The sequence below is a fragment of the Hyaena hyaena genome, unplaced genomic scaffold (assembly GCF_003009895.1).
Source record: "Hyaena hyaena isolate Hyena2069 unplaced genomic scaffold, ASM300989v1 scaffold_406, whole genome shotgun sequence".
Taxonomy (NCBI): domain Eukaryota; kingdom Metazoa; phylum Chordata; class Mammalia; order Carnivora; family Hyaenidae; genus Hyaena; species Hyaena hyaena.
In genome coordinates this window covers 968071-993736 of record NW_024081038.1, presented here as the reverse complement: position 1 = coordinate 993736, position 25666 = coordinate 968071, and the positions used below count along the sequence as shown (strand labels likewise).

Sequence of the window (25666 nt, the reverse complement as noted above, 5' to 3'; positions counted from 1 at the left end):
GTTGTTGCTCCCATTCTACAGAATGTTTGTCTTATATTCCTGGTCTATTTGGGATTTTTAGTATTTAATGTGAGACTTGTCAATATGATGGCATTATTAACTTTCAGTTCCCCTGTGCTACCTCTGTAAAAAGAGTTTAAGACTTTAAACTATTTATCAAGCAAGCTTAATTACCCTAATATTAAGATAGAGCAGTAAGAGCATAAGCTGCGGTTATTAGCAAATAATCTGAACATTTACAAGGTCTCGATTCTTTCCACCTTGATGTAGAGATGAGATGTTGCACCTATCTCTATTTCTATTGTTAATTTTCAGTGCCTTTGAAGACATTGACCCTTCTTTATTTATTTTATTTTTAGTCTTTTAGAAAGAGGAAAGAGAGAGAATGTGAAGGAGGGTGGAGAATAGGGGAGAGAAAGACTCTTAAGTGGCTCCACACTCAGCATGCAGCATGACCGGGGGCTTGATCTCACGACCCTGAGATCATGACCTAAGCTGAGATCAAGAGTCAGACGCTTAACCCACTGAGCCATCCTGGTGCCCCAGACATTGACCCTCCTGCGTGCCCAACTGCTTTAAGCAATATAAGAGTGGTAATGGTCATAAAAAGAATAAGTGCTTCAGCATGTACAGTTCAACAAAATTGTTAGAGCATATAGTTTTGTCTGTTTCCCAAGTCATCTGACCATGGGTATTTTCATTTAATTGCAAACCATTTATTTCCATGGTCTCTGCTTCCACCATCCAGTTATCTTTTGACTTTGCTTCCATATTCTGATCATTTATCTGCCATTTCCTTTTTAATAGTACTTCATTTTATACTCTGGACTATTTCCTTCCATTTTCTTTTTAAAATAAAAGATGTAAATGCTTGCAAAAATAAAAAAAACCCTCAACAAAACAAGTGTCTTGAAAAGTCAGTACCTTTCAGTTGTGAAGTAACAGCTATTTAAAGTTTGGGATTTTGTCAGACCCCTTTATGTACATTTTATTCATTATGTCAAATGTGTCTGCACATATACGTGGTTATATATGTGTGTGTTATATACATATATTTATTATATTCTTAAATAGAAAACTACATCCTACAGGAGTGTTCTTTTAAACCAAAGGCTGAGATACATTAATTGGATGTATTTATGTAGTGGGCTGCAAGCAGCATTTAAGAAAAATAAAAGAGTGAAAAATTATTGTAAAAAAGCAAGGTTAAATATCATTTAATTAAAAAAATTTTTTAATGTTTATTTTTGAGAGAGAGAAACAGAGCATGAGTGGGGGAGGGGCAGAGAGAGAGAGTGAGACACAGAATCGGAAGCAGGCTCCAGGCTCTGAGCTGTCAGCACAAAGCCTGATGCAGGGCTTGAACCCACTAACCGTGAGATCATGATCTGAGCTGAAGTCAGAAGCTTAACTAACTGAGCCACCCAGGTGCCCCAAGTATCATTTAATTTTTATTTTAATTATATATATGTGTGTTATGGGTCTTTGTGTATTTTATATTGTGTGTTACAGTCAAAAATGTTTCAAAATGAAAGCACCTTCCTTATTCCTTACATGATAATTCTTTATTTCATTTTTCATTTGCTGTGGGATTTGGGGCATGTATTTTTTCTGTTAGTATATATAGATCTAACTCATTCTTTAACTTTAGCAGTTCACTGTGTTTAGACATCTGTATATATACATAACACATAAATATATACAAATACCATAATTCAGCTTTCCAGTATCGGTAGACATTTGAGTTTTTTGATACTATTAGTAGTAATGAACATCTTTATTACATAATTTTGTGTGTTAGTGTTACTATGGGATTGATACTTGGGATTGTGTCAGAAGATACACACATTTTGAATTTTGGTCAGTCTTGCTAATTTGCCTTCCAAAAAGAATGAATTTTTGCTCTCATTGTAAGTGATCATTTTTCCCATACTCTTTCCATATGGTTGGACTTTTTCATCTTTACATGCATGCTAGTGGAAATTGATGTATTCTAGTTTGCACTTCACTAATTACTCGTGAATGGTATCCTTAATGTATGTTTACTGGCAATTTGAATCTTTCAGTTCCCTATTCATAATATTTGTTGTTTCTTAATCTGTTTTTGAGATTGCTTTAGATATAGTGGATATTAACTCTTTGGGTTATATAGTAGAGTGACTTAACCAAATTCTACCACATATATTTAGCAAGAAATAAAAATTAAAATGCTCTAATTTTTGTTCAGTGAATCCCTAAACTTACGCAGAATATATCATCTGACATTAGTGTTCTCTTGTAATCCTGGAGAAAAAATTAGCTTTGGTGTGGGCAAATTAAGAGCTTTTTCAAGGGTAATTTTGACCCTAGACAGTTTGTGAACCATAAACCTGAGACCCAGATATTTCCACTAAGTCTTTAAGTTTACCACTTAATTTTATGGTACCATCATGTACTGCTTTTATTTTTATGTGGTCAAAGAGCCAAAGAGGCTTCTAGGTCTTGGAAGTTATTATCAGCAGTGTCTTTTCCTATAGTGCAAGTTATAACATACTATGTAATTTTTCTGACACTATTATCTTCCCTTCCACAATACTGTAATATTTCAGCCTTTTTATTTATTTGAATATGTTCACTTATCCTTAAATAGTTCTACCTTACGGACAACAGATCCCATTTTTCTGCTGTTATATATCCGTCGTTCATGATTTGTGTAAACTAAACCCCAAATACAATCAGTAAAGAATTTTACACCCCAAACCGTAGCAGGAATAGATCAGGTAGGAAATGGTGAGTTCTGAGAACCACTGAGTATACACTGTTGGAATTCTTTGATGATCATATCTGCTAAAGCAGACTTGAGGCTTTGAGAGCAGTGTGTCTGGAGACAGTTGTATGTAAAAACCCATGTTCATGAGGTCTGCATTTCAAGTAGAATAGCATTGTAGCTTTGGGTGATGTCTTTCTGGGGCATTAGCTAAGTGAGTATTCCTGTGCAACTTGTTTTGAGTGATGGAGATTCATACTCCTGCAGAAGTAAGATGTCCTGTAACAGATTCTCTTGTAAAACATTTTATATTATTTGGCATTTGAGATTTCCCATCCCCCCATGTACTCAGACTAAGGAACCCTCATTAAATCATGGGTGTATACATTTCTGATTTGACAGTGAAATAACTATCATTGTCACTATCAATAATATGCCATTTTCTTGGTAGTTAGTACTATTGCTATCTGTTTTTTTTTTTTTTTAATGTTTACTTTTGAGAGAGAGAGACAGAGCACAAGCTGGGGAGGAGAAGGGTAGAGAGAGAGGAAGACTAACACAGAATCTAAAGCTGGCTCCAGGCTCTGGGTTGTCAGCACAAAACCTGATGGGAGCTCGAATCCGTGGACCATGAGACCATGACTTGAGCTGAAGTTGGATGCTTACCTGACTGAGCCACCCAGGTGCCTCGGTAGTTAATAATATTAAGAGATTTTAGTTCTTGGGGTGCCTGGGTGGCTCAGTCTGTTAAGCACCTGACTTGTTTTTGGCTCAGGTTGTGGTCTCACGGTTCATTAGTTTGAGCTCCACATAGGGCTCTGTGCTGATGAAACGGATCTGCTTGGGATTCTGTCTCTCCTCTCAGCCCCTTCTGCTTGCTCGCTCACTCTCAAAATAAATAAATAAAAGATTTTTTTAAAAAAAGATTTTAGTTCTTAAAATTTTCCATGAAGTAATAAGTTTAAGGGTACATCTAGTAAAGTTCATTGTTAGGCTCAGGTATACACAGAAAAATTTACCTAAAGCTAATAAATATCATGGATAAAATTAACTTCTAATGTTTATTAGAAAATTGCAAAAGGAATATAACCATTTTCACTTTTTTTCTTGAGCATCCTTGGAATTTCTAGGGCCACTATTACAATATGGTGCCCCCCCATATATCTGCTTTATGACTCCTGTAACTAATCATAAATATAGCATATTTCATATATTGACATTATTTTCCAGAATGTCCCCCAGCTTGTGGACTATTAGGAAGTCCTTTTTATTATGCATAAAAAGCCTTTTGTATAATATGAGGTAGATATGCATAAAAAATATAGTTTTTTGTTGATAAATTGCAGCAGTATGCAAGCAGGTCAATTTATGATAGTCTCTTTCCAGGTGATCTGAACCTCCCAGTGCCTTTATTATTCTTTTTATGGTTATTGAAATACAGTGATTTTTAGACTGTTTCATGGTTCTTTATCCAGGGCTGCTACTAAGGTGAGGGAAATGAACTCCCATCCAGATGAGAAATTTTTGTCTATTTTATATATTCGGATTTTTTCTAAGTTTTTGTTCAGCGGTAAGGAGGTATTTCCTACTTGGAAAAATAAAGAATTCTGAAATTTGTGCTCTTTCCTTTGAATTTTCACCAATTTCTGATGGTTTGGGACTTTAAAAGAAGCCATTCCCTGTTCCAAAGCGGTAGCAAAGGGATTATCTTCTTGTTACTAATGAGGTTGGACAGTTAGGGAATGTTTTGTCCATTCAGTAGTTACCCTCACTAATTTCTGTTGTATGGATTCTCTGAGTATAGACTTCCTATGCTTTTTTTGATTGCAATCTCCAAACAGTTTGTATTCAGTATTTTTGATCTCTAAGTATTATATCTTTGAAGTGATTTTTTTTCTCTCTCAAGATGCATTGATGCGTTAAAGCAAACTTTAGATCTTCCAAATTGACAATAATTTTTTGAAGAGGAGAAGATGGAAATTTTTAAAAAATTTAATGCCAATAAATTACTCTAAATATAAAATCTCCCCATTTTCACTGCTGAGAACAAGATCCATAAGCAAGATTCATTAGGCTTTCAAACATAAGTTTCTGCAGTGGGTTTCCCCTTGGTGAAAATAAGTTCTTACTCTTTCCAGTCTGATTCATGATGAAACTGGAGACTGGTTAGTAACCTCATCACAAGCATTTTAGCTTTTATTAAACAAAACGTTTGTCTTTGTATAAAGTCGTTTTCATGAGATGGTACACTTTGAAAGTATTACTTTTTGCTATTCAAAGATGTATTGGATTTGTTTTTTTTGTAGTTTAGCCTATATGTTAGTCAGAAGATGACATTGTGATTGGTTCACCTGCATATTTTGATTTGCAAATATTGAAATTTAAAAATTATTTTTTAATTCTTTCAAACTTTGTATTACTCTAGTATAGTAAAGAACCCTCATTATATTCAGATGCATCTAGATTTGAACCTCATTTTCACCATTTACGACATTTGTGACATTGAGTTAATTACTAAACCCTTAGTCTTTTCATCTGTAAAATGCAGATAATGTGTCCTATTTCAGGCTTAGGAAGATTAAGTGAGATACTAGCTAATATTTAATGAGTATTAGTATCTACCAGTCCTCCTCTAAATGCTTAGTTAGTATGTGTTTATTCATTTTAACCTTAGGATAAATATCTAAGCTATGTATTATTAACTCATGTTATAGTTGAGGAATCTGAAGCATAGAGAGGTTAAGTATTTTGCCTATGATATATGTAATGTACTCAGCACAGTGCCTGGCATATAGTTAGCATTGACTATATTGGCTCTTTTGTTGAAATGAGTGGTCATTATGAAGTTTCCAAATGTATTATATTTATAAGTAACTGACCTCTGGTATAACATTCAAAGGATCTCCTGTGGCGCTTTTTCTTTCCTCTTGTCTCCATAGCTCTTGGTGCTGGACAGGCATCTTTGTTTGGGAACAACCAACCTAAGATCGGAGGGCCTCTTGGTACAGGAGCCTTTGGGGCCCCTGGATTTAATACTACGACAGCCACTTTGGGCTTTGGAGCCCCCCAGGCCCCAGTAGGTAAGTGTCAGTCACTTCAGAAGGCTTTACTCAGTTGTATTTCTTGCTAATACTTGTTGACCTCATTTTCCACCCATTCCATCCCCCTACCAAAGCATAACCCAAATGCACTTAATTAAATAGTCATGTAGTACAGAAGGGCATGTGATGGCTCCTGGCCTTCTCCACTTCCCCACTCCCAGGCCTGACTAGGAAACCACTTTTTACAGCCACTTTGTTTCCTGGTGTATAGTTAAGTTCATATCTCTAAATGATACACTTATGTTGATATGTTTTGCTTTATTAAGTTTTAATTTAAGTTGTTAGTAGTAGATGAAAAATTTAGCTCACTTATCACCTCTATGTTCTTTATTCATTTCTAATATAGCTGTGTTACTAAATTCCCTAAGTTTAGTTTTATCTACTGATGTGTTTTTCATAATTCATTCATTTGAATACCCTTTCCCAGTTTTTGCCCTCTCTGCCTGTCACTTTCATTATTATTATTTTCTAACTTAAAATGAACTTTTTAGCTTAAATAGCTTTTTGAAAGAAAGGTGTTCTGTTGGAAATAAAAAACATACCACTTGGCATAAATAGGGTAACTGAGTGAGTAAATGAGACAGTTGAAAGTTAGTCTCTTTACCATTAAGTTCATCTCCTGTAGTATCATGACCCGTGTACCATATTTTGATAAGACTTTTGCAAATTTAAGCTGTGTCCCTATATCCTTTTTCCTTTTCTGTCAACTGAGAGAAAGTATTTCTTGAGTTATCTTGGTCAAGTAAGGGTATTAATACCTGTTCTCACCCTTCTTTTTCCTCATTTCTTCTTTTGCTATCTTTATATTTTCATATTGATAACATTGATAATGTATTTTGTCCTATAGTTACTAGATTAACTTTTCTTAGATTAAAGAATAACTTAAAAGTAGTAATATGAGCATAGAATTAAAAAAAATTTTTTTTAATGTTTATTTATGAGAGAGAGAACAAGCTGAGGAGAGTCAGAGAGAGGGAGATAGAGACTCCAAAGTAGGCTCCAGGCTCTAAGCTGTCAGCACAGAGCCTGACATGGGGCTCCAACTCATGAGCTATGAAATCATGACCCTAGCTGAAGTCAGACACTTAACCAACTGAGCCACCTAGGAGCCCCAAGCGTGGCATTTTCTTACAACTATGAAAACATTGCTGCACAGCCAATGACACCTTTCTCATAAAGCTTTTTCTTTCTCCTAGAATTTTTCATTCTTTTTTCCCTCTGCATTACTAGCCCTTTATCACTTTTCTGAACTTGTCCAAATTTTTAAGGATGGTATCAGAATTTGTTTTTACTCTGGATACATTATTCCTTGATCCCTCTGTTCTTCTAAAGAAGTATGAACTCTGATTATTCCCTTGGCCTTCAGCATTGTTCCCAATATTCCCTTCAAGCCTACATAGTGAGAACTGTTCCGTCCTGGATGTAGGGATTTCCTCTTTATTTCCTGGAATATATTTTTAAGTAAATTATATATGAAAGGTAAACGTTGATCACTTACAGTTCTGAAAATACAGTACCTTTTTTTGTTCCTCATGCTTTAATATTTTGGAAATCTGTGAAAATAATTTATCCTCAGAACTTGGCCAATATTCCTTGCATTAACCATTATTTGATGAGAAGTCTAATGCCTTTTTGATTCTTGAGACTTGTTCAGCCACCACTCCCCACAACCATATAGGATTGTCTCTTTATTCTGAAATCTTACTGAATTGCTTATACCCTTTCTATCTTAATGCTTGATTTTTTTCCTTTCCTTTTCTTTTTTCTTTTTTTTTAAGAGTGCACGAGTGCACAAGCTGGTTAGAGGGACAGAGAGAGACAGAGAATCTTAAGCAGGCTCCATCCTCAGTGAGGAGCCTGATCATGACCTGTGCCAAAATCAAGAGTCAGATGTTCAACCAATTTAGCCACCTAGGCATCCCTCTATCTTAATGCTAGCATTTTAAGCTGTGTTTCTATTTTTTTGGATTTTTATTGTCCTCTAAATCATTTTATTTATTTTGAGAGAAACAGAGAGTGTGAGGGGCAGAAAGAGAGAATCTCAAGCAGGCTCTGTGCTGTCAATACAGAGCCTGACCGGAGTAGGGATGAGGGGGGGGGCTTGATCTCACAAACCGTGAGATCATGACCTGAGCTAAATCAAGAATTGGACACTTAACTGACTGAGCCACCCCGGCATCCTGAATTTTTATATTTAACTTACAAGAATTCTTTCTCTTTCTTTGAAAGTTCCTGTTTTAAGCATCTAGTTCTTAGAATCCATTATTTCTTGAAACTTTGAATTTGTTAATTGGCATTAAAATTTTTTTTAGGACTCTTCTGTGCCTTACCTCTTCAGGATTATTTTTGTTTTAATGCTCCATAATCCTTATTATTCAAGAATAAAATAATAAAAAGCTCACTGGCAATTTACATATATGGGTAGAGCTTATTTACCAGTAGGCTTCATTTTAATGTACATAGTCCAGGAATCAGCTATTGTCCCAGGGTCTCCTGATGGTTAGAATGCCATATTCTTAGCTTTGGGATGATGCAAGTATTGAAACTAGTTGCCCTTGTTCTTTCCATGTGTTAACTTAGTTTCATCAGAGGCACACTCCGATGTTTGGCTTGTCTGTTAAGCATCAAGGATTTACAGGATGAAGGTGTAGGTGATTTGTACATGTACTTTACAGTGATTCATTTCTCCTGCTTTCAGTCTCACTTCAAACTTGGTATCATTGAATCCCTAACCTTTCTGGGATTCTTCAGGGCAGATAATGCTCTACTTTGTGCTGTAATCCCTTATGAATGTACTCTAAGTTACAGTTTGCTCTATCCTGCTTTATCATGCCTCTGTCCACTTCTTTCCCCTAAAAATTTGTTACATTTTTTCATCTGCTCCCTTGTTACTTCCCATTCTTTGTTATTGTGGGTTATATTTTAATATGTTTTAAACCTAGATTTTAATTAGATCTTTGGAAGGAGTGGAGGTGAATTAGAATTCTAATTGATCTCTGGGTGTCTGAGTGGCTCAGTCAGTTAAGCGTCTGACCCAGTTTTGACTCAGGCCATGATCTCACAGTTCATGGGTTTGAGCCCCGTATCGGGCTTTGCACTGGCAGTAGGGATCCTGCTTGGTATTCTCTTCTTCTCCTCCCTCTGTCCCTCCCCCGCTTATACACATGTGCTTGCTCTCTCTAAATAAATAAATACAAACTTAAAAAAAAATAGATGCATGGGTGCCTCTGTTGGTTAAGCATCTGACTCTTGATTTTAGCTCAGGTTGTGATTTCACAACCGTGAGATTCCCAGTATCATGCTCTGCACTGAGTGTGGAGCCTGCTTACTATTCTCTGTCTCCTTCTCCCTCTGCCTCTCTCCTACTCTTGTGTGCAGGCACTCTTCTTTCTGTCTTTAAAAAAAAAAAAAGGGAGTCCGCTTTATCATTAAAGGTGATATTTTCAGTTTTATTTCTTTTTTGTAGTTTTCGTTCTTTTCACCAGAAGAGGGTACCATAAATATTTGTAACCTGCCATTTTTACTTGGATAGTACTGTTTTTTCAATGGCTTTTGATGATCCATCTTCTAAAGTCAATTAAAAGGTCCTGACATGAGCATTTAATATTACAGTTACATATAGTAATGTTACCACAAACTTAAAAGTAGCTATATTGACTTTTAGAATGTACATCTTTGCATCACAGGACGCTAATTGGAAGGTGCTCTAGAGCTTATGTGAGTCTGAGTCCACTCTTACGGTGGGAGTCCCTCAGTTACAGCTTTCCAAATTGGTCTAGTCTGTTGTTTTGTTCAGGTTGTTTAGAAACGAAAATGCACCTCCATAGACTTCCCACTCAGTGGTTCTGCCTTTTATCTCTTAGGCTAAAGCAAACCAGCCTGTTACAGTATTGTCTTTCTTTAAGATAAAGTATCATCAGATTTTTCTATTCTCAGACTTTGTTTTTATACTTTTTCCTATCCCTTTAATCATTTGGTCATGATGTGGCCTTGTCAGTATGTTTTCAAAATACTGTGACCAGAATTGAATATAACATAAATGACAGCTTAACTAATGCTTACATGCTTGCTAGTTCTCTTGTTTTGGTAACCTTTCAGCTCTCTTGTCTATATATTTAAATCATACAGTTAACTTAGAGAAGACTTCATATTTAAACCTACAAAAAGAAAAATATCCTCACACACTTTCCTAATTATGTTTAGATTTGTTAAAGGAGTTCTTGCTGTTTTGAGTAAGCCCAGGTGGGGTGACTTATTATATTTGTTAATGATGGGATGAGCTCGTGCAGGTCACTATTAATTTTAATGGATAATTGGCTGTCAGATAAGAAACTTGACCAGTGAATATTAGAGTTGTTTTAAAAACTTCCACATTTTCTTGAATTTCCTTGAATATTCCACAGAATAACACTATGCTGTTACTGTGTGGCACTGTGTACCAAAACTGCTTTTCTAAATTTATTTCCCCGCTGATGGTCTTAAATTGGATTTAGGAACTTTCCAAGTACAGATGATTTACTATATACTCTTAAAATGGACATCTGGGTTTCACAATCTTGAGCAAACTTGCACTCTCTACTTATATATTAGCGTACAGTGTTTTAGTATTTAATTGATACTGATTTTAAGAAAGCTTAATTTGACTAAGGTGGATCTTCCCCTTTTTCATTAATTTAGCTTTAGCTGTCTGTTCTGGATTTGTTGTTGCTGCTATTGTGGTTTTTTCCTCTATTATGAGTACTTAAATTTTCCAGATGTTTTGTTTCTGGCACTACTTTAATGTGGATTACCTAATACGATTTGATGTTAGCCTTATTTTAAACATTTATAAATGAAAAAAGTATTTTTATCTCTAAATGACTTAAGTATGATTTGATTTTTTTAATCAGTATTTTTGGAAATACTAATTTTGTAAAGCAGTTCTTCATCAGTCAGGATACAATGCAGATAGTTGTGGCAGTATTTTTTGTTGGCTTGTTTTGTTTTTGCTATGTATACTTCTAGATTATCATTCCTTGTTAGTTCCCTAAAGTCTCTGTAACTAATGACATGTTTTTATACTCAGAAAGAAAATTAGACTAATTATAGTGATACTTTTTCTTTCAGTTTTTACTTGAATTAATATGAATAATAAATGCAAATAATAAACATATAAAGACACCTTAGCAATCATTTTCATTTTTTATATGCCACTTTCTTCCTCTGTAGTCTTAGTATACTTAATATTTTAATTTTGCAATTTTTACTTACTAAATCGAAGTTATTTCCTTATTTACACAGTGAAACACATTATTTTTAATAACTACTTAACCCACCATGTTGATGTATCATGATTTTTACAACTGTTAATGTTGGACATAGGTTGTTTCCAAGTCTTAACTGTAACATAATATTCATTAAACACTGTAAACATTTATTTTATTTCTAGTTTAATGAAGTCCCTGGGTTAAATTTCCATGATTGAAACAAGTAGGTTAAAAAATATAAAAACAGTACTTGTTTTATGTGCTGTCATATTGTTTCTTTTAGACAGAGTAAACCATTTTATAATGTTTCTAGAAGTCAGAGACTGTAACTCTTTTCATACAGCTGCAGCACTGATAGATAATGAGGTAGGTATAATATATTTTTTTCAGGGTTGTTTTAAATTTGATGTCATTGATTATTGACAATGAACACTTAAGTAAAAATTTTGTGGTTGTCTCTTATGAAAAACCTCTTCATATCTTTGATCCATTAGTTTGATTGTTGGTTTTCTTCACAATTTGCTCCTCTGCTTCGCACCAATAATGCTGTTGAGTGAGTCTGAACATTTTGAAAGTGTCTCCAAAATGATTCTGTGTTCTCTTGTTATAAATGCATTGGATCCCTGGACTGACATCTTACTTTTTCTTTTCTTTTTTCCAAAACAGCTTTGACAGATCCCAATGCTTCTGCTGCCCAGCAAGCTGTTCTTCAGCAACATATCAATAGCCTAACGTACTCACCTTTTGGAGATTCTCCTCTCTTCCGGAATCCTATGTCAGACCCTAAAAAGAAAGAAGAGGTAAATTTAAGGATGCTCTTATAAAGTTTATTCTCAGATCAGGAGAAACTAACTGTGCAGAACGTAATTTCTTACATATATAGCCTAAGCAAAGTTAGGTACAGTTAAGGTTTTAAGACACATTATGTTTTTTGCTGGGCAAAAAATTATGTTTGCTGTATCTAGAAGGCAGCATGGCGGTGAAATGAACACTGGACTGGAGATGAGGGGTGAGACTTTCAAAAGCTCTGAATTAAGGCATACATTATTATTCCCATTTTATAGTTGAGCAAACTTAAGGCTCAGAGAGGCTGATTTCCCTAAAATAATGCTCTTAAGTGGCATATCAATATTTTTTCTCCTGGTTTCTGCAGTTAACTTTGTCTTAATTCTTTATACTCTAATGTCAAAGAAATGCTCTTTTGCTCACTGTGGTGTGGTGTTAAAAGTAGTCTTTGGTCTCTTTGATCCTTGTGTTACCATGTACAATGGATGAGAACTTGAGCATGTTATTTTGCCTCTGAATGTGCTCCCTCATCTGTAAAATGGGAATGGTAATATTATTTAGTGCTGAGAATTAAATGCGATGATGTATACTCTGCTTATAGTAAATGATCAGTCTATAGCTATTCAGTCATTTATGTCATCTTATTTCTCCCTCAGCTGGTTCTTGAATTAACCCTGTAACTAAATATAATGAGAAGATGGGAATTTAAAGGGCTTCTTAACATGCTGTGTAAATATAAGTTGTGCTTAAATGAAAATTATGTGTTAGTGGTACTGCATAATTTCAGGCCTAAATATGTGGTAGTCACTGTGTTCAGTACTGAGGATACAAAATGAAAACAACTTCTTCTCTAAGAGCTTGCTATTTAGTGAGGAAGATCAGGTCTGTTAAAGTGTTTAAATTTATTCAAGCTCAATATAGTATATATAGTCAGCTGATGAATGGATAAACAAAATGTTGTAGATCTATATGATGAATATCATTCAGTCATAAAAAGGAATGAAGTACTGATACATGCTATGTATGACATTGATGGACCTTGAAAACATTATGCAAGGTGAAAGAAATCAGAAATAAGAGGCCACATGATTCCATTTATATAAAATGTCTAGAATAGGCAAATTTATACAGACAAAATAGATTCATGATTGCCAAGTTGTAAGGGCTGGAATTGGTAGGCACAACACTTCTTTATGCGGTGAGGGGGAATGTTCTGGATTTAGATAGTGGTGGTTCTTGTACAACTTATTAAATATACTGAAGCCCTTTGGGTTGTATGCATTAAAATGGTGAATTTTATGTTAAAGGAGTATTTAAAGTTTGATAAGGCTTTGCAAAAGAGGTAACATTTTAACTTTTTTTGAGTATGTATGTAGATGTTGGTAGATCTAGGTCAAGACATTCCAGACAAAGGCACACAATTATGAAAGATCACAACAAATATCTAGGAAGGTTCACTGTTGCAAACAGTTGACATGATGAAGAGAACAGTAAATTGTGACAGGTTTTATGTGTTAGACATTGTTTCAAGTGGTTGTATAATCCCATGTATAATGTTTAGGAAAACAAATATATAACATCCTGAAGATGCTATAGAAGCATAATAAAGGTGCCATCAAAATCAACCTGAAGTCTTTTTTTTTTTAATTTAATGTTTATTTTTTTCAGAGAGATCACGCGTGAGCACACATGAACGGGGGAGGGGCAGAGAGAGGGAGATAGGAAGACACAGAATCTAAAGCAGGCTCCAGGCTCTGAGCTGACAGCAGGACTTGAACTCACAGACCGCAAGATTATGACCTGAGCTAAAGTCAGACCCTCAACTAACTGAGCCATCCAGGCACCCCTGAAGTCTTAATTTAGTTGTATCTCTTCCACTATCTTGTAATTTCCTCAAAAATCAAGGGAAGTGATTTTATTATTTTTATTGTGAGTACTTAGTGTTTGACTCACAAAGGTTAGTGTTTACTAAATGATGAATAAATGCAAGCTAGTATCATTTTTTTTTCAGAGTGATTTGGATTGTATGGAAGTTGAATAGCAATTCATGGGTACATCTCAGTTTATTTTGAAGAGTGAGATTTTTGGTTTAGTTGAAAAATAAGGAGGTATCCAGTTGGGTGACTGGCAGATATGAGATTTGAACTCTTGTAATTTTTTTAAGACCAAAACAACACTTTTGAGTTAAACTAGAACTTTCCTTGATGATTTTGTTTTTCAGAGATTGAAACCAACAAATCCAGCAGCCCAGAAGGCTCTCACTACACCCACTCATTATAAACTAACACCGCGTCCTGCCACCAGAGTTCGACCAAAGGCTTTACAGACCACAGGCACAGCCAAGTCCCATCTCTTTGATGGGCTGGATGATGATGAGCCATCCTTAGCCAATGGAGCATTTATGCCTAAGTGAGTTCATTTTTGTCAGCATAAATTAAATGTGAATGTTAATTTTAACTAAGTACAAAATAATATGTAATTATTTACCTGAATGTAGTACAAATGTTATGTTTAGGTTTTTGTTTCTATTTTTAATTTGAAAAACAAAGAGAAAGTTATAGGTAATAAAAGTGACCTGATCATTCCTAGGGATAAACATGGTTAACATAAAAATATTTAGATTAATATGCTTCTAGTTTTACATATGCATGGGGTTTGTTTTATTTTGACAATGTAATGCTTGCATAATTTTATTTTTAAGCAGAAGACACTTTTTTCTTACAACTTAAATTGACCAAACCAATTATCTTTTATATCCCCATACATATAGGTATTGAACTAATAATAATTACACAGGAAAAAGTACACAAAGTATGTAGAAGAGTTGTTGGTAAACATTTAAAATTACATTTAAATTCTGTGGTAGAGCAAATATGCCCTAGAGTGCTGATATGAATGTGGAAATAAAATGAGAAATACATACCAAATTCTTATCAGTAGTTAACATTTGGAGATGTAATTTCAGAGCATTTCATTTCTGGTTTATTTTTCTAGATACATAGACAAACAGATACATACACAGGTTTTGGTTTTTGTTTTTTAAAGTAATATACTGCACCCCTTGTGTAGACTCAAACTCATGACTCCGAGTTCAAGAGTTGCATGTTTCTCTGACAGAGCCAGCCAGGCACTTCACACAGGTTTTGTTTCATTTTTTTTTTTTCTAAGTTTATGTATTTATTTAGAGAGAGAAAGAGAGAGACTATCCCAAGCAGGCTCTATGCTGCCAGTACAGAGCCCCATGCAGGGCTTGACCCATGAACCATGAGATCTCAAGAGTCGGATGCTTAACTGGTTGAGCCACCCAGGTGCCTGTACACAGGCTTTTTTAACAGCAAGTACTTTAATCAGAGAAGTGTGATTTTGGCCCTTTTTTTTAAGCTGTGGAGAAAAAGTGGAAATTCATCACTTGCAGCTCTTTATTTATAAATGTTACCAAGTTTAAAAATTACTTCTCCCTTCTTTCCTTAAAAATATGGCAGGCTACTGCTTTAGAAAAGGTGGAAAGTCCATTTTTATACAGTTCTTAGCATATCATTGGATTATTTTGAAGGCAAGGACAATGTATTATTCATGTTTGTATGTCAGCATTTAGCAGTTTGTTTGGCACAGAAAAACTTAGGGTGGGAAGATACACATTTTGCTGATAACCACCCATATCCCCTTCTTGACTTCTACTTCTGTGTTACTGTCTCAACAGTCTTAATGGTATCAGAAATATTTTACACCATCCATCTCTCCTTTATTTATTTTTTTTTTGAGAGAGAGAGAGAGGGCACAAGTGAGTGAGAGGCAGAGAGAGACAGAGAGAAGTGGGGCTTGAGCTCACCTGAAGCGGGGCTGGTGCTCACCCATATGGGGCTCAAACTCACCCAAAGCACGGCTCATGCTCATGAACCATGAGATTGTGACCTGAGCCGAAGTCAGGTACCCAACCAACTGAGCCACCCAGATGCCCTCCGTCCTTGATTCTTTAATTGACTTCCAGGAACCCCACACCTAGTTTTCTTCCTGCTATACTGGTTACTCCTTCTGTCTCCTTTGCTGGTTCCTCCTCTTCTTAACTTCTTAAAATTGGAATGCCCCTGAGCTCAGTTCTTGATCACATTTTCTTTACTGTCTCCCAGAGTGATTTAATTTAGTCCCATAGCTTTATATGTCATTTATAGTCTTATGTTTCCCAAACTTTTATCTCCACCCTCTCGACCTCTCTCCAAAATTCTGGATTTTTATATCCAGCCCTACTCAACATCTCCACTTGGGTGTCTAAAAGATATTTATTTCAGGGGCGCCTGGGTGGCTTAGTCGGTTAAGCGTCCGACTTTCACTTAGGGCATGATCTCGCGGTTCGTGGGATCGACCCCCGCGTCGGGCTCTGTGCTGACTGCCAGCTCAGAGCCTGGAGCCTGTTTCAGAGTCTGTGACTCCCTCTCTCTCTGACCCTCCCCTGCTCACGCTGTCTCTCTCCTAGAAATAAATAAAAATATTTAAAAAATAAATAAATAAAAGATATTTATTTCAAAATTAATATTTACAATACTGAACTCTTCCTCTTCCACCTCAAACCTGTTCCATCCAAAGTTCCCTATCTCAAATAATTGCATTTTCATCATTTTAGTTGCTCAGGCCAGAAACTTTGGGATCCTTTACTTCTTTCATATGTCCCACATCTAAACCATCAGCAAATCTTTGTTGTACCTTCAAAGATTACCCAGCATCTAACCAATTCTTAACCACTCTACTATCCTGATCAAGCCATCATCATCTCTTCACTGAATTACTACAATATTCTCCTCATCTTTCAGCTTTTACCCTTACCCCTCTGCATTCTATTCTGAATGTAGCTAGCATAGAGATCTGTTTGAAGTGTTAAGTCCTATCATGTCACTCTTCTGTCCAAAACTGTGTGGTAATTCATATTTTACTAAGAGTAAAAGCCACATTCCGTGCAATGGTATGTAAGGTACTATAAGATCTGATCTTCCATTACCTGTATGAATACAGCTACTACTCTCTCCATTGTTTACTCCACTCTAATTTTACTGCCTCCTTGCCACTGTTAGGACAGAAAAGCAATGTGTTGCCTTTCAACCTTTGCCCTGCTTGTTCTTTTTGCACTGAAACACTTCTCCTCATAAATCCTTATAGTTAAACCCTCACTGTTTAGTCACGTGTCCCCTCAGTGAAGATTACTTGGACTAGTCTATTGAAAATTCCACTTGTCTTTTCTCTTGTCAGCACTCCCCCACATTCTTCTCATTCTTCTTTTTCTTTCCTTCCTCATACCTTCTAATTTATTTTTTTAGTTAGTTTTTTTTTTTCCTGTTTTCTCCCTCTAGAACATGAGTTCTATATAGGTAGATACCCTTGTTTAGTTCTGTCATTTAAAGTGCCTGAAATAGTTGCTGTTACTTAGTAATCAAAAAATGTTGAACATCTAATTGCATCTTAGGAATAAAAGGAGCTAAGTAATAGCATACAGTCCCACAGCTTTACTCTTGTGCCAGTTATGGGGGAGGGTCTTAGAGATGGATATGTTAAACTAGGGAATAAGGGGATGGAGATTGTAAAGGTCTTTCCAGTTAATGCTGTCAGCTTTCCATGACTGAGTTGTTAGAATCTAGAATGTAGTATTAACTGTATTTAAGTATCTAAAGGAATTGGGACATGGTACTGTTCACTTCCTAAACCAAGCCTTGGGCTACCACTTCATAGCTCTGTAAACAGTTGCCATATAATACCACAGATGGTAAAAGATTATTGAAGGACTTTATAAGTATGGCTGCCACTAGAACAGTACTCTGTTTGCTCTGAAAGATGAATTTGCTAGATTGACAGTGTGAGAACCTTATCAGTGCCACATCTTTTTCCTTTTTCCTTTTCATTCTAGTCAGGGGAAATTTACCATAGAGCAAGCCAGTAATTATATTTATTCTGAGTGACAAAAATTTGAGAATATTCTTTAATTCATGTATACATTCCTTCATTCAACAAACATTTATCAAGTAACTACTAAGTTCCAAGTGTGATGGGCAGTGGGAATGCAGCTACAAACAAGATGCATTCCTGTCACCCAATTCACAGTCTGTGAGGGAAGAGAGATGTTGACAGTAATCATAAGTGAGACAGGTGAAAGAAAGAAGTAGAGATTGCCACTGTAGGAGAGACTAATAGAATGAAGAAGGAAAGCTACTCCGAGGATGTGTCACTTAAATTGAAGATGGAGGGGCACTTGGCTGACTTGGTAGAGCATAGGACTCTTGATCTCCACGTTGGGAGTTCGAGCCCCATGTTGGGCATAGAGATTACTTTAAAAGTAAATAAATAAACTGAAGAGGGTTAGGGAGGACTGTCAGGCAGAGGGATTATTTTGCTGTGTTTCTGGTTTTAAATATGTCTTATGTTTTTTTCAAATAGTTTAAATTTTCCAGTATTATTTTGAATTTTTTTTTAAATTTTTTAAATGTTTTATTTCTGAGAGAGAAAGAGAGAGACAGCATGAGCAGGGGAGGGTCAGAGAGGGTGGGAGATACAGAATCTGAAGCAGGCTCTAGGCTCTGAGCTAGCTGTCAGCACAGAGCCCGATGCAAGGCTTGAACCCACGTACCTTGAGATCATGACCTGAGCCAAAGTAGGACGCGCAACCAACTGAGCCAGGCGCCCCTTGAATGTTTGTTCTAAACATAACTTACTAGAATTAATAGATTCTATCCTGTATTTGCCAAATCAGGGTTTTTCCCCTTCCATTTACATAAAATACTAGAAAATGCAATTTGTCATTATGGCAATGGTAGAAAGGAGAGAGTACAAGGAGTACAAGGGAACTTTTGGGTATAATGGCTGTGTTGTTTTTTTTGGATTATGATAATGGTTTCACTGGTGTGCACAGATATCAAAGTGTATCAAATTGTACAGTTTAGTATGTGGAGTTTACTGTATGTCAGTTATGAACTAATAAATGTAGCAAGGTTTGTGGGATACAAATTCAATAAAAAAGTCAATTTTGGGGGGCCTGGGTGGATTAGTCAGTTAAGTGTCTAACTTTGGCTCAGGTCACGATCTCATGTTTGTGAGTTTGAGCCCTACATATGGTTCTCTGCTGCCAGCACGGAGCCCGGTTCGGATCCTCTGTCTTCCTCTCTCTGCCCTTCTCTGGCTTGTGCATGTGTGCACTCTATTTCAAAAATGAAAAATATAAAAATAGGGCTGCCTGGGTGGCTCAGTCGGTTGAGTGTCTGACTTTTGCTCAGCTCATGATCTCACAGTTCGTGAGTTCAAGCCCTGCATTGGGCTGGGCTCTGTGTTGACGGCCCAAAGCCTGGAACCTGCTTCTTTCTGATTCTTTGTCTCCCTCTTTCTCTGCCCTGCCTCGCTTGCATGCATTTCTGAGAGACTTTCTCTCTGTCTCTCAGAAATGAGTAAACATTTAAAAAAAATTTTTTTTTAATTTTTTAAAATGTTTTATTTATTTTTGAGAGAAAAAGAGACAGTATGAGCAGGGAAGGGTCTGAATCTGAAGACAGGCTCCAGGCTCTGAGCTGTCAGTGCAGAGTCCGATGGGAGGGGCTCAAACCCATGAACCATGAGATCATGACCTGAGCCGAAGTTGGACACTTAACCAACTGAGCCACCCAGATGCCCCCTAAAAAATTTTTTTTAATTAAAATAAAATAATCATTAAAAAAAATAAATTTTATTCCTACGTACCTTTCTAGTTATATTCCTATAAGCCAATTGAGGGCAGTGACATAACTATGGCAGAATATACATGAATCTGTTGAAATAAATCTAGTCTTTGAAGTCACATAGTTTTGCTTTCCCAAATTACTTTTGCTATACTCTGTTCTTTGTACCTAACTTTGTATTTCTGTCCTAGTCCTCTTCACTTTTTCCTGGCACTGTTTTTATTTTTATGTTTGGTTCCTTCTAGTTGAAAGTATGTTCTTCATGTGAATTATTTCATCAGTCTCCCCACCCTGGTTGCTGTGTTTCAGTCTGTTGTAGCTGGTGTTTTTTTATGGTTGTCCAGTTGTCACAGAGCACTTTCAGGGTGCTCTTGGAGAAGTCTTTTCGACACAGGCTCTCTAATAGTGTTTGGTAACTTCTTTGCTTATTTGGATTCACTGTTTTTCCAGGATTTTCTGCCATCTGTGTTAATAACTTCGATTGGCCTGAATTTCCCTTTCTTACTTGATTTTTTTTTTCAAATGTATTTTTTTGTTTTTGAGAGAGAGAGTGCATGAGTTTGGGGGGTGGGGTGCAGAAAGAGAGGGAGACACAGAATCCAAAACAGGCTCCTGGCTGGGAGCTCTTAGCACAGAGCCTGATGCAGGGCTGGAACCTGCGAAGCAGGAGATGGTGTCCTGAGCCAAAGTCGGACACTTAACTGACTGAGCCACCCAAGCACTCCTCTTACCTGATTTTAGTATAAAGTTTATGCTGACCTTTTAAACCAATTTGAGAGTATTTCCTTTTTTTTCTTTTCTGGAGGAGTTTATGTAAGATAGGCCGTTTTGATTTTGTATATATTAAATAGAGTACCAGTGAAGATATATGGGTCTGAAGTTTTATTTGTGATAAGGCTTGGTTTGGCTTTTTTTTAAATTGTTAATTTATATAAAAAGTTATAGGGCTATTGAGCTTTTTTTTTTTTTGAGTCACCTTTGGCAAGTTATGCTTTTGTAACATTCATTTCAACTGACTAAAAATTGTTAAATTTATTGGCATAAACTAGTTAAAATGTATTCTTACTATCTTCTTCGTTTCAGTAGAATCTGTGGGGATATCCCCCCATTTCCATTTCTTTTTTTTTTTTTTTAATTTTTTTTTAAAATTTATTTTTAGGAGAGAGAGAGACAGCGTGAGCAGGGGAGGGTCAGAGAGAGAGGGAGTCACAGACTCTGAAACAGGCTCCAGGCTCTGAGCTGGCAGTCAGCACAGAGCCCGACACGGGGCCCGAACCCACGAACCGCGAGATCATGACCTAAGCGAAAGTCGGACGCTTAACCAATTAAGCCACCCAGACTTAACCAACTAAGCCACCCCCAATTTCCATTTCTGACAAAGGTGTGTGGGTGTGTATGTTTGCACATGCGCACCTTCTCTTTTTCTCAGTCTGGTCATGGATCTACCAATTTTATTGGTGATTTCAAAAAACTAACTTCTGGCTTTAATTGATGCTCCTGATTCTGTGATTGTTTTCTGTTTTATGAACTTTTATTTGTATTTTCACTAATGTTTACTTTCATTTTGTCTTTAGTTCCTTCCTTTCTTCCTCTCCTTTTTTGGTATTTAATTTCCTGTATTTTTTACAAATGGATGCTTCGCTTTTTGATTTTCAGCTTTTCTTTCCAAATACATGCATTTAAAGATACAAATTTCCTTTTAGTTCAGCTATATTTGTGTTCTCTAAGTTTTGATATGGAGTACTCTTATCATTCAAGTAGTAATTATATATGATAATCAAATGCTTCTGATTTTCATGGGGGAGGTGTTTTGAGCCTTTGATTATATGAGTATGAATTCTGAACATAGAGATTTTTAAGTGATTGCTTTGTTAATGATTTTTTGCTTATTTGCAGAAAAAGGTACTCTGGGTGATTTTGATTCTTTGAAATTTGTGGCTTGCTTAAATGGCCCAACATATGGCTAGTTTTCGTAAACATTCCATGTGTATTTGGAAAAACTATAGGGGCACCTGGGTGGTTCAGTTGGTTAAGCGTCTGACTCTTGATTTCAGCTTTGGTCATGGTCTCTTGGTTCATGGGTTTGAGCCTTGTATTGGGCTTTGCACTGACAGCATGGAGCCTGCTTGGGGTTCTCTCATGCGCGTGTGCTCTCTCGCTCTTGAGTGCTCTCTCGCTCTTTCTCCCTCTCTCTCTCTTTCTGCCCCTCCCCCACAAAATAAATAAACTTTATAAAAAAAGACAAAAAGATAGTTGTTGGACTATGATGAACTTAAATTAGGCTAAGCTTGCTAATCATTTAGATCTTCAATATTCATACTGATTCCCTTCCCCCCTTTTTTTTTGGTTTGGATATTTCAGTTACTTTATTTCCTTAACCTCCAATATCACAAAAAATGAACACATCTATGATTCTCTAAATTTATCTATTTTAATACTTAACAGCCTTTACAGGCATACATTGGTATGCCTGAATCACTTGTATTTTACCCACGTATTTTTTACTTAATATTTCTTGTTGTGGTAAAATATAAATAAAAATGGTTAAAATGATATGTTCAGTGGCATTAAGTACATTCACAGTACTGTGTAACCATCACAACCATTTCCAGAACCTTTTCATCATCCCAAATAGGAAAAATGCACTTGTTATGCGATAATTCTCCATTTCCTCCTTCTTCCAGTCCCTGTTAACCTCTGTATTACTTTCTGTCTGTATGAATTAGCCTGTTTTAAATACTTATATAAGGGGAGTCCTACAGTATTCTTTTCGTGTCTGGATTGTTTTACTTGGCATAATGTTTTTAATATTCATAATGTTGTAACATGTATCAAAGCTTCATGGCTTTTAAGGCTGAATAAATACTCCATTGTATGGATATACCACATTCTCTTTATCCATTCATCTGTTGTTGGACGTTTGGTTACTCACATTTTTTAGCTGTGTAAATAGTGCTGTTATAAACATAGATGTACAAGTATCTGTTTGACTCACTGTTTTCAGTTATTTTGGGTATATATCTAGGATTGGAATTGTTTGGCCATTCTGTACTTAACCTTTTGAGGAACTGTCAAACTGTTTTCTATAGCAGCTGCACCATTTTACATTCCCAACAGCAATGCATGTTTTCATGTTCTTCATTTGCTTGTCAGCACTTACTGTTTTCTGTTTTATTTGTGAGTAATAGCCATTCTGCTGGGTGTGAAGTGGTATTTTGTGCTTATAATTTGCATTTCCTTTATAAGTAATAATGTTGAACATCTTATCATTTGCTTATTGGCCATTCGTCTTTGAAGAAATATCTTGTCTCCTTTTGTGTCTTTTTAAAAATATATTTTATGTCTGTTATTTTCAGAACTGTTTAAGGCAATAATTAGAGTTCAAAGACAGTGATATTTTCAGAGAATTTTTGCCTTCTTATGACAAGTCCTTATTGAGATGAGTCAGAGCTGAACTTGTGATTTATACTTTTTACTTTTAGATCTCTCTTACTTCCAGAGGTAGAGACTTTCCAGATCCCAACACAGACTAAGTGGCATTTACTAATGCCCCCAACCTCTTGGTGGCTCCAGACTCCAATCCTTGTCTCTCTAGCCCCTCAAGACTGTCAGGCACACTTAACAGCCTCTTAACCTTCCCTTTGGAATCAGAGAAGTCCCCTGTAGGGGCTCCTGGCTGGCTCAGTTGGAAGAGGATGTAACTCTTAATCTCACGGTCATGAAGTTTGATCCCTACATGGGGTGTAGAAATCACTTAAAAAAAAAATAAAATTTTAGAGAAGAAAAGTCTCCAGGAGAAAAGCAACCTTGAATAACATACACTGTTTTAATAAAACCTCCCTGTGCTAGTGTCCCTCCAGGTGCTGTCTCTGCCCTTTTTTACTATTTTGTTATCTTTTGATGCCTGTAAAGAGCTCTAGCTTTTCTGGTTTTCCTCTCTAGGAGGATTGGTTTGTGTTAACCCAGTAATAGGAAAGCAAGTTTTAATTTTCATTGAAATAACAATTCTTTATGGTCAAGTGCTTATTTCATTGGCTTGTTTTATATTTAATAACGTCATTATAGTAAGGACTATAGCTAGCATACACGCATTTAGAAAAAAACGCTCCTGATGATTGTTACCATATAACTCAGTTGTTGAGACTAGAAATAAATAAAAGTATTATTTATATACTGCTTGCAGTTTGTTTATTTTTATTTTTTCAGTTTATTTATTTGAGAGAGTGGAGAGGGCCAGAGAGAGAAGGAGAGAGAGAGAGAATCCCACGCAGGCTCTACACTGTCAGTGCAGAGCCTGACATGGGGCTTGAACTCACAAACTGTGAGATCATGACCTGAGCCAAAATCAGGAGTCTGGAGTTTGACCAACTGAGCCAGTAAGCTCCCCTGCAGTTTGTTTTTTTAAAGAGGAGATGTAGCACATTAGTTAATCCAGTGAGTTTTTAAGTGGAGGTTGATTAATATCTTCATATGGTTCTTTTGTTTGAAGCTTGTATACCATAGACGTTCTTGCCTTAAGTAAACCTTCTATACACAAACCTGAAATTTTGTGGTTATTTGCATCTTTGAATATCAGGGGTTTTTACTCCTATTTCTTTCTTGTCATCATTAAAAAGAAATCTTATTTAGTCAGCAAATACCTCTTTCCTATTTAAGACAGCATGCCAAGTTCTTTGAGGAGATAGTCATAAATCCTGACTATCAAAAAAGGAACAGAATGTTTAAAGAGAGGAGACATGTAGAGAATTAGTCAAAACATGAGACATAGTGTGATGGGGTATCTAAGTGCCTGGATAAAGTGTTCAAGATTCAGAGAAGGATGACTGTTTTCAAGGGGGATTCCCCACTTTTTTTTGAATGTGCTTAGCATTCCAAACAGCAGAGTGTAATATATTTGAGACCTTACGTTCTGGTTATGTATTAAAGATTGTGAATTGAAACCTCTTAGGCTGTTTTTATATATGTAGGAGCTGAACAAGAGTGCTCTTTTTGACTCCAGTTTTTAAGGTAATGACAGTGATGTGATTATGTGTGCCTGAGTTTTTGTTTTTGTTTTTTGTTTTCTTCTTTTGGTCTCTGTTTATAGGAAGAGCATTAAGAAGTTGGTTTTGAAAAACCTTAACAATAGCAATCTCTTCTCTCCTGTTAATCGTGACTCTGAAGATCTTGCTTCACCATCTGATTATCCAGAAAATGGGGAGAGGTAAACCAGATTTTGTTTTGGGTTGTTTCGGGTAGAGAACCCTATTCTCATTTTGAAGAGATTCTAAGCTTGGAATTTACTCATTGTATGAAAATGTATGAAGTTTGGTGAATGTTGCGTAGTATTACAGCATATGAGCATCTAGAAATTAAGTGTTGTTCTTGTTTTTTGAGTACTTTAGACCTTAAAATTATTGATTTTTATCTGATTCAGTTTTGCATAACTATTTTGGTATTTATTTGGTATCCATGCATGTTATTTTGGACAGGGTTCTCACATATTTGACATTCTTCACCACCTTTAAAATGAGGGATATCTTATTTGTGATCATTATCAAAGTGATTCATGGTCACTGTAACCAAAGGGGGGAAAGATAGTATAGAAAAAAAAAAGTATAGAAGTGTATAAAAGAGGAAGTGGAAATATTCACAGTAACCCTTGATAGTTTGGTATATATTTTTATGATTTTGAAATTTTTTTATATAGATAGATATTGTAGAGATAGGCATGAATGATACAATATTTAATAGCTTTCTTATTTCCATTTATTTTATTATAAATACCTTTCTGTATCAATGTGAATATATATGCTTATGACTTGATAGCCATTATTGTGAATATATGATAATTAGTCCTCCATTTGAAGACATTTAGATTATTTTGATATTCGTATATTCAGAATAATGCCTCGGTGAAAAATTCTATGTACATCTTTGCTTTCCTGTTTTTCTCTTTGGATAAAATTCTAGTTTGAGTTTTCATTAATGAAGCATTTTCTAATAGCTTGCTGATAATATTTAAAATCTAAGGTATTTTAATTTTTTCAATTAGAAATTCACCACTCTTATTTGACCTTACATAGAGTGCCTTTTTTTTTTTTTTTTTTTAAACTAAAATTG

General features: G+C 35.8%; 1 protein-coding gene across 1 annotated transcript in view; it reads left to right on the top strand.

Moving 5' to 3' along the window:
• NUP98 (nucleoporin 98 and 96 precursor) overlaps positions 1 to 25666 on the top strand; it is a 115235-nt gene that overhangs the window by 37875 nt on the left and 51694 nt on the right. The window contains exons 12-15 of the mRNA XM_039252054.1: positions 5686 to 5826; positions 11760 to 11893; positions 14101 to 14288; positions 24651 to 24767. Coding sequence (XP_039107985.1) covers positions 5686 to 5826; positions 11760 to 11893; positions 14101 to 14288; positions 24651 to 24767 — 580 coding nt within the window. The remainder of the gene's footprint in view (positions 1 to 5685; positions 5827 to 11759; positions 11894 to 14100; positions 14289 to 24650; positions 24768 to 25666) is intronic.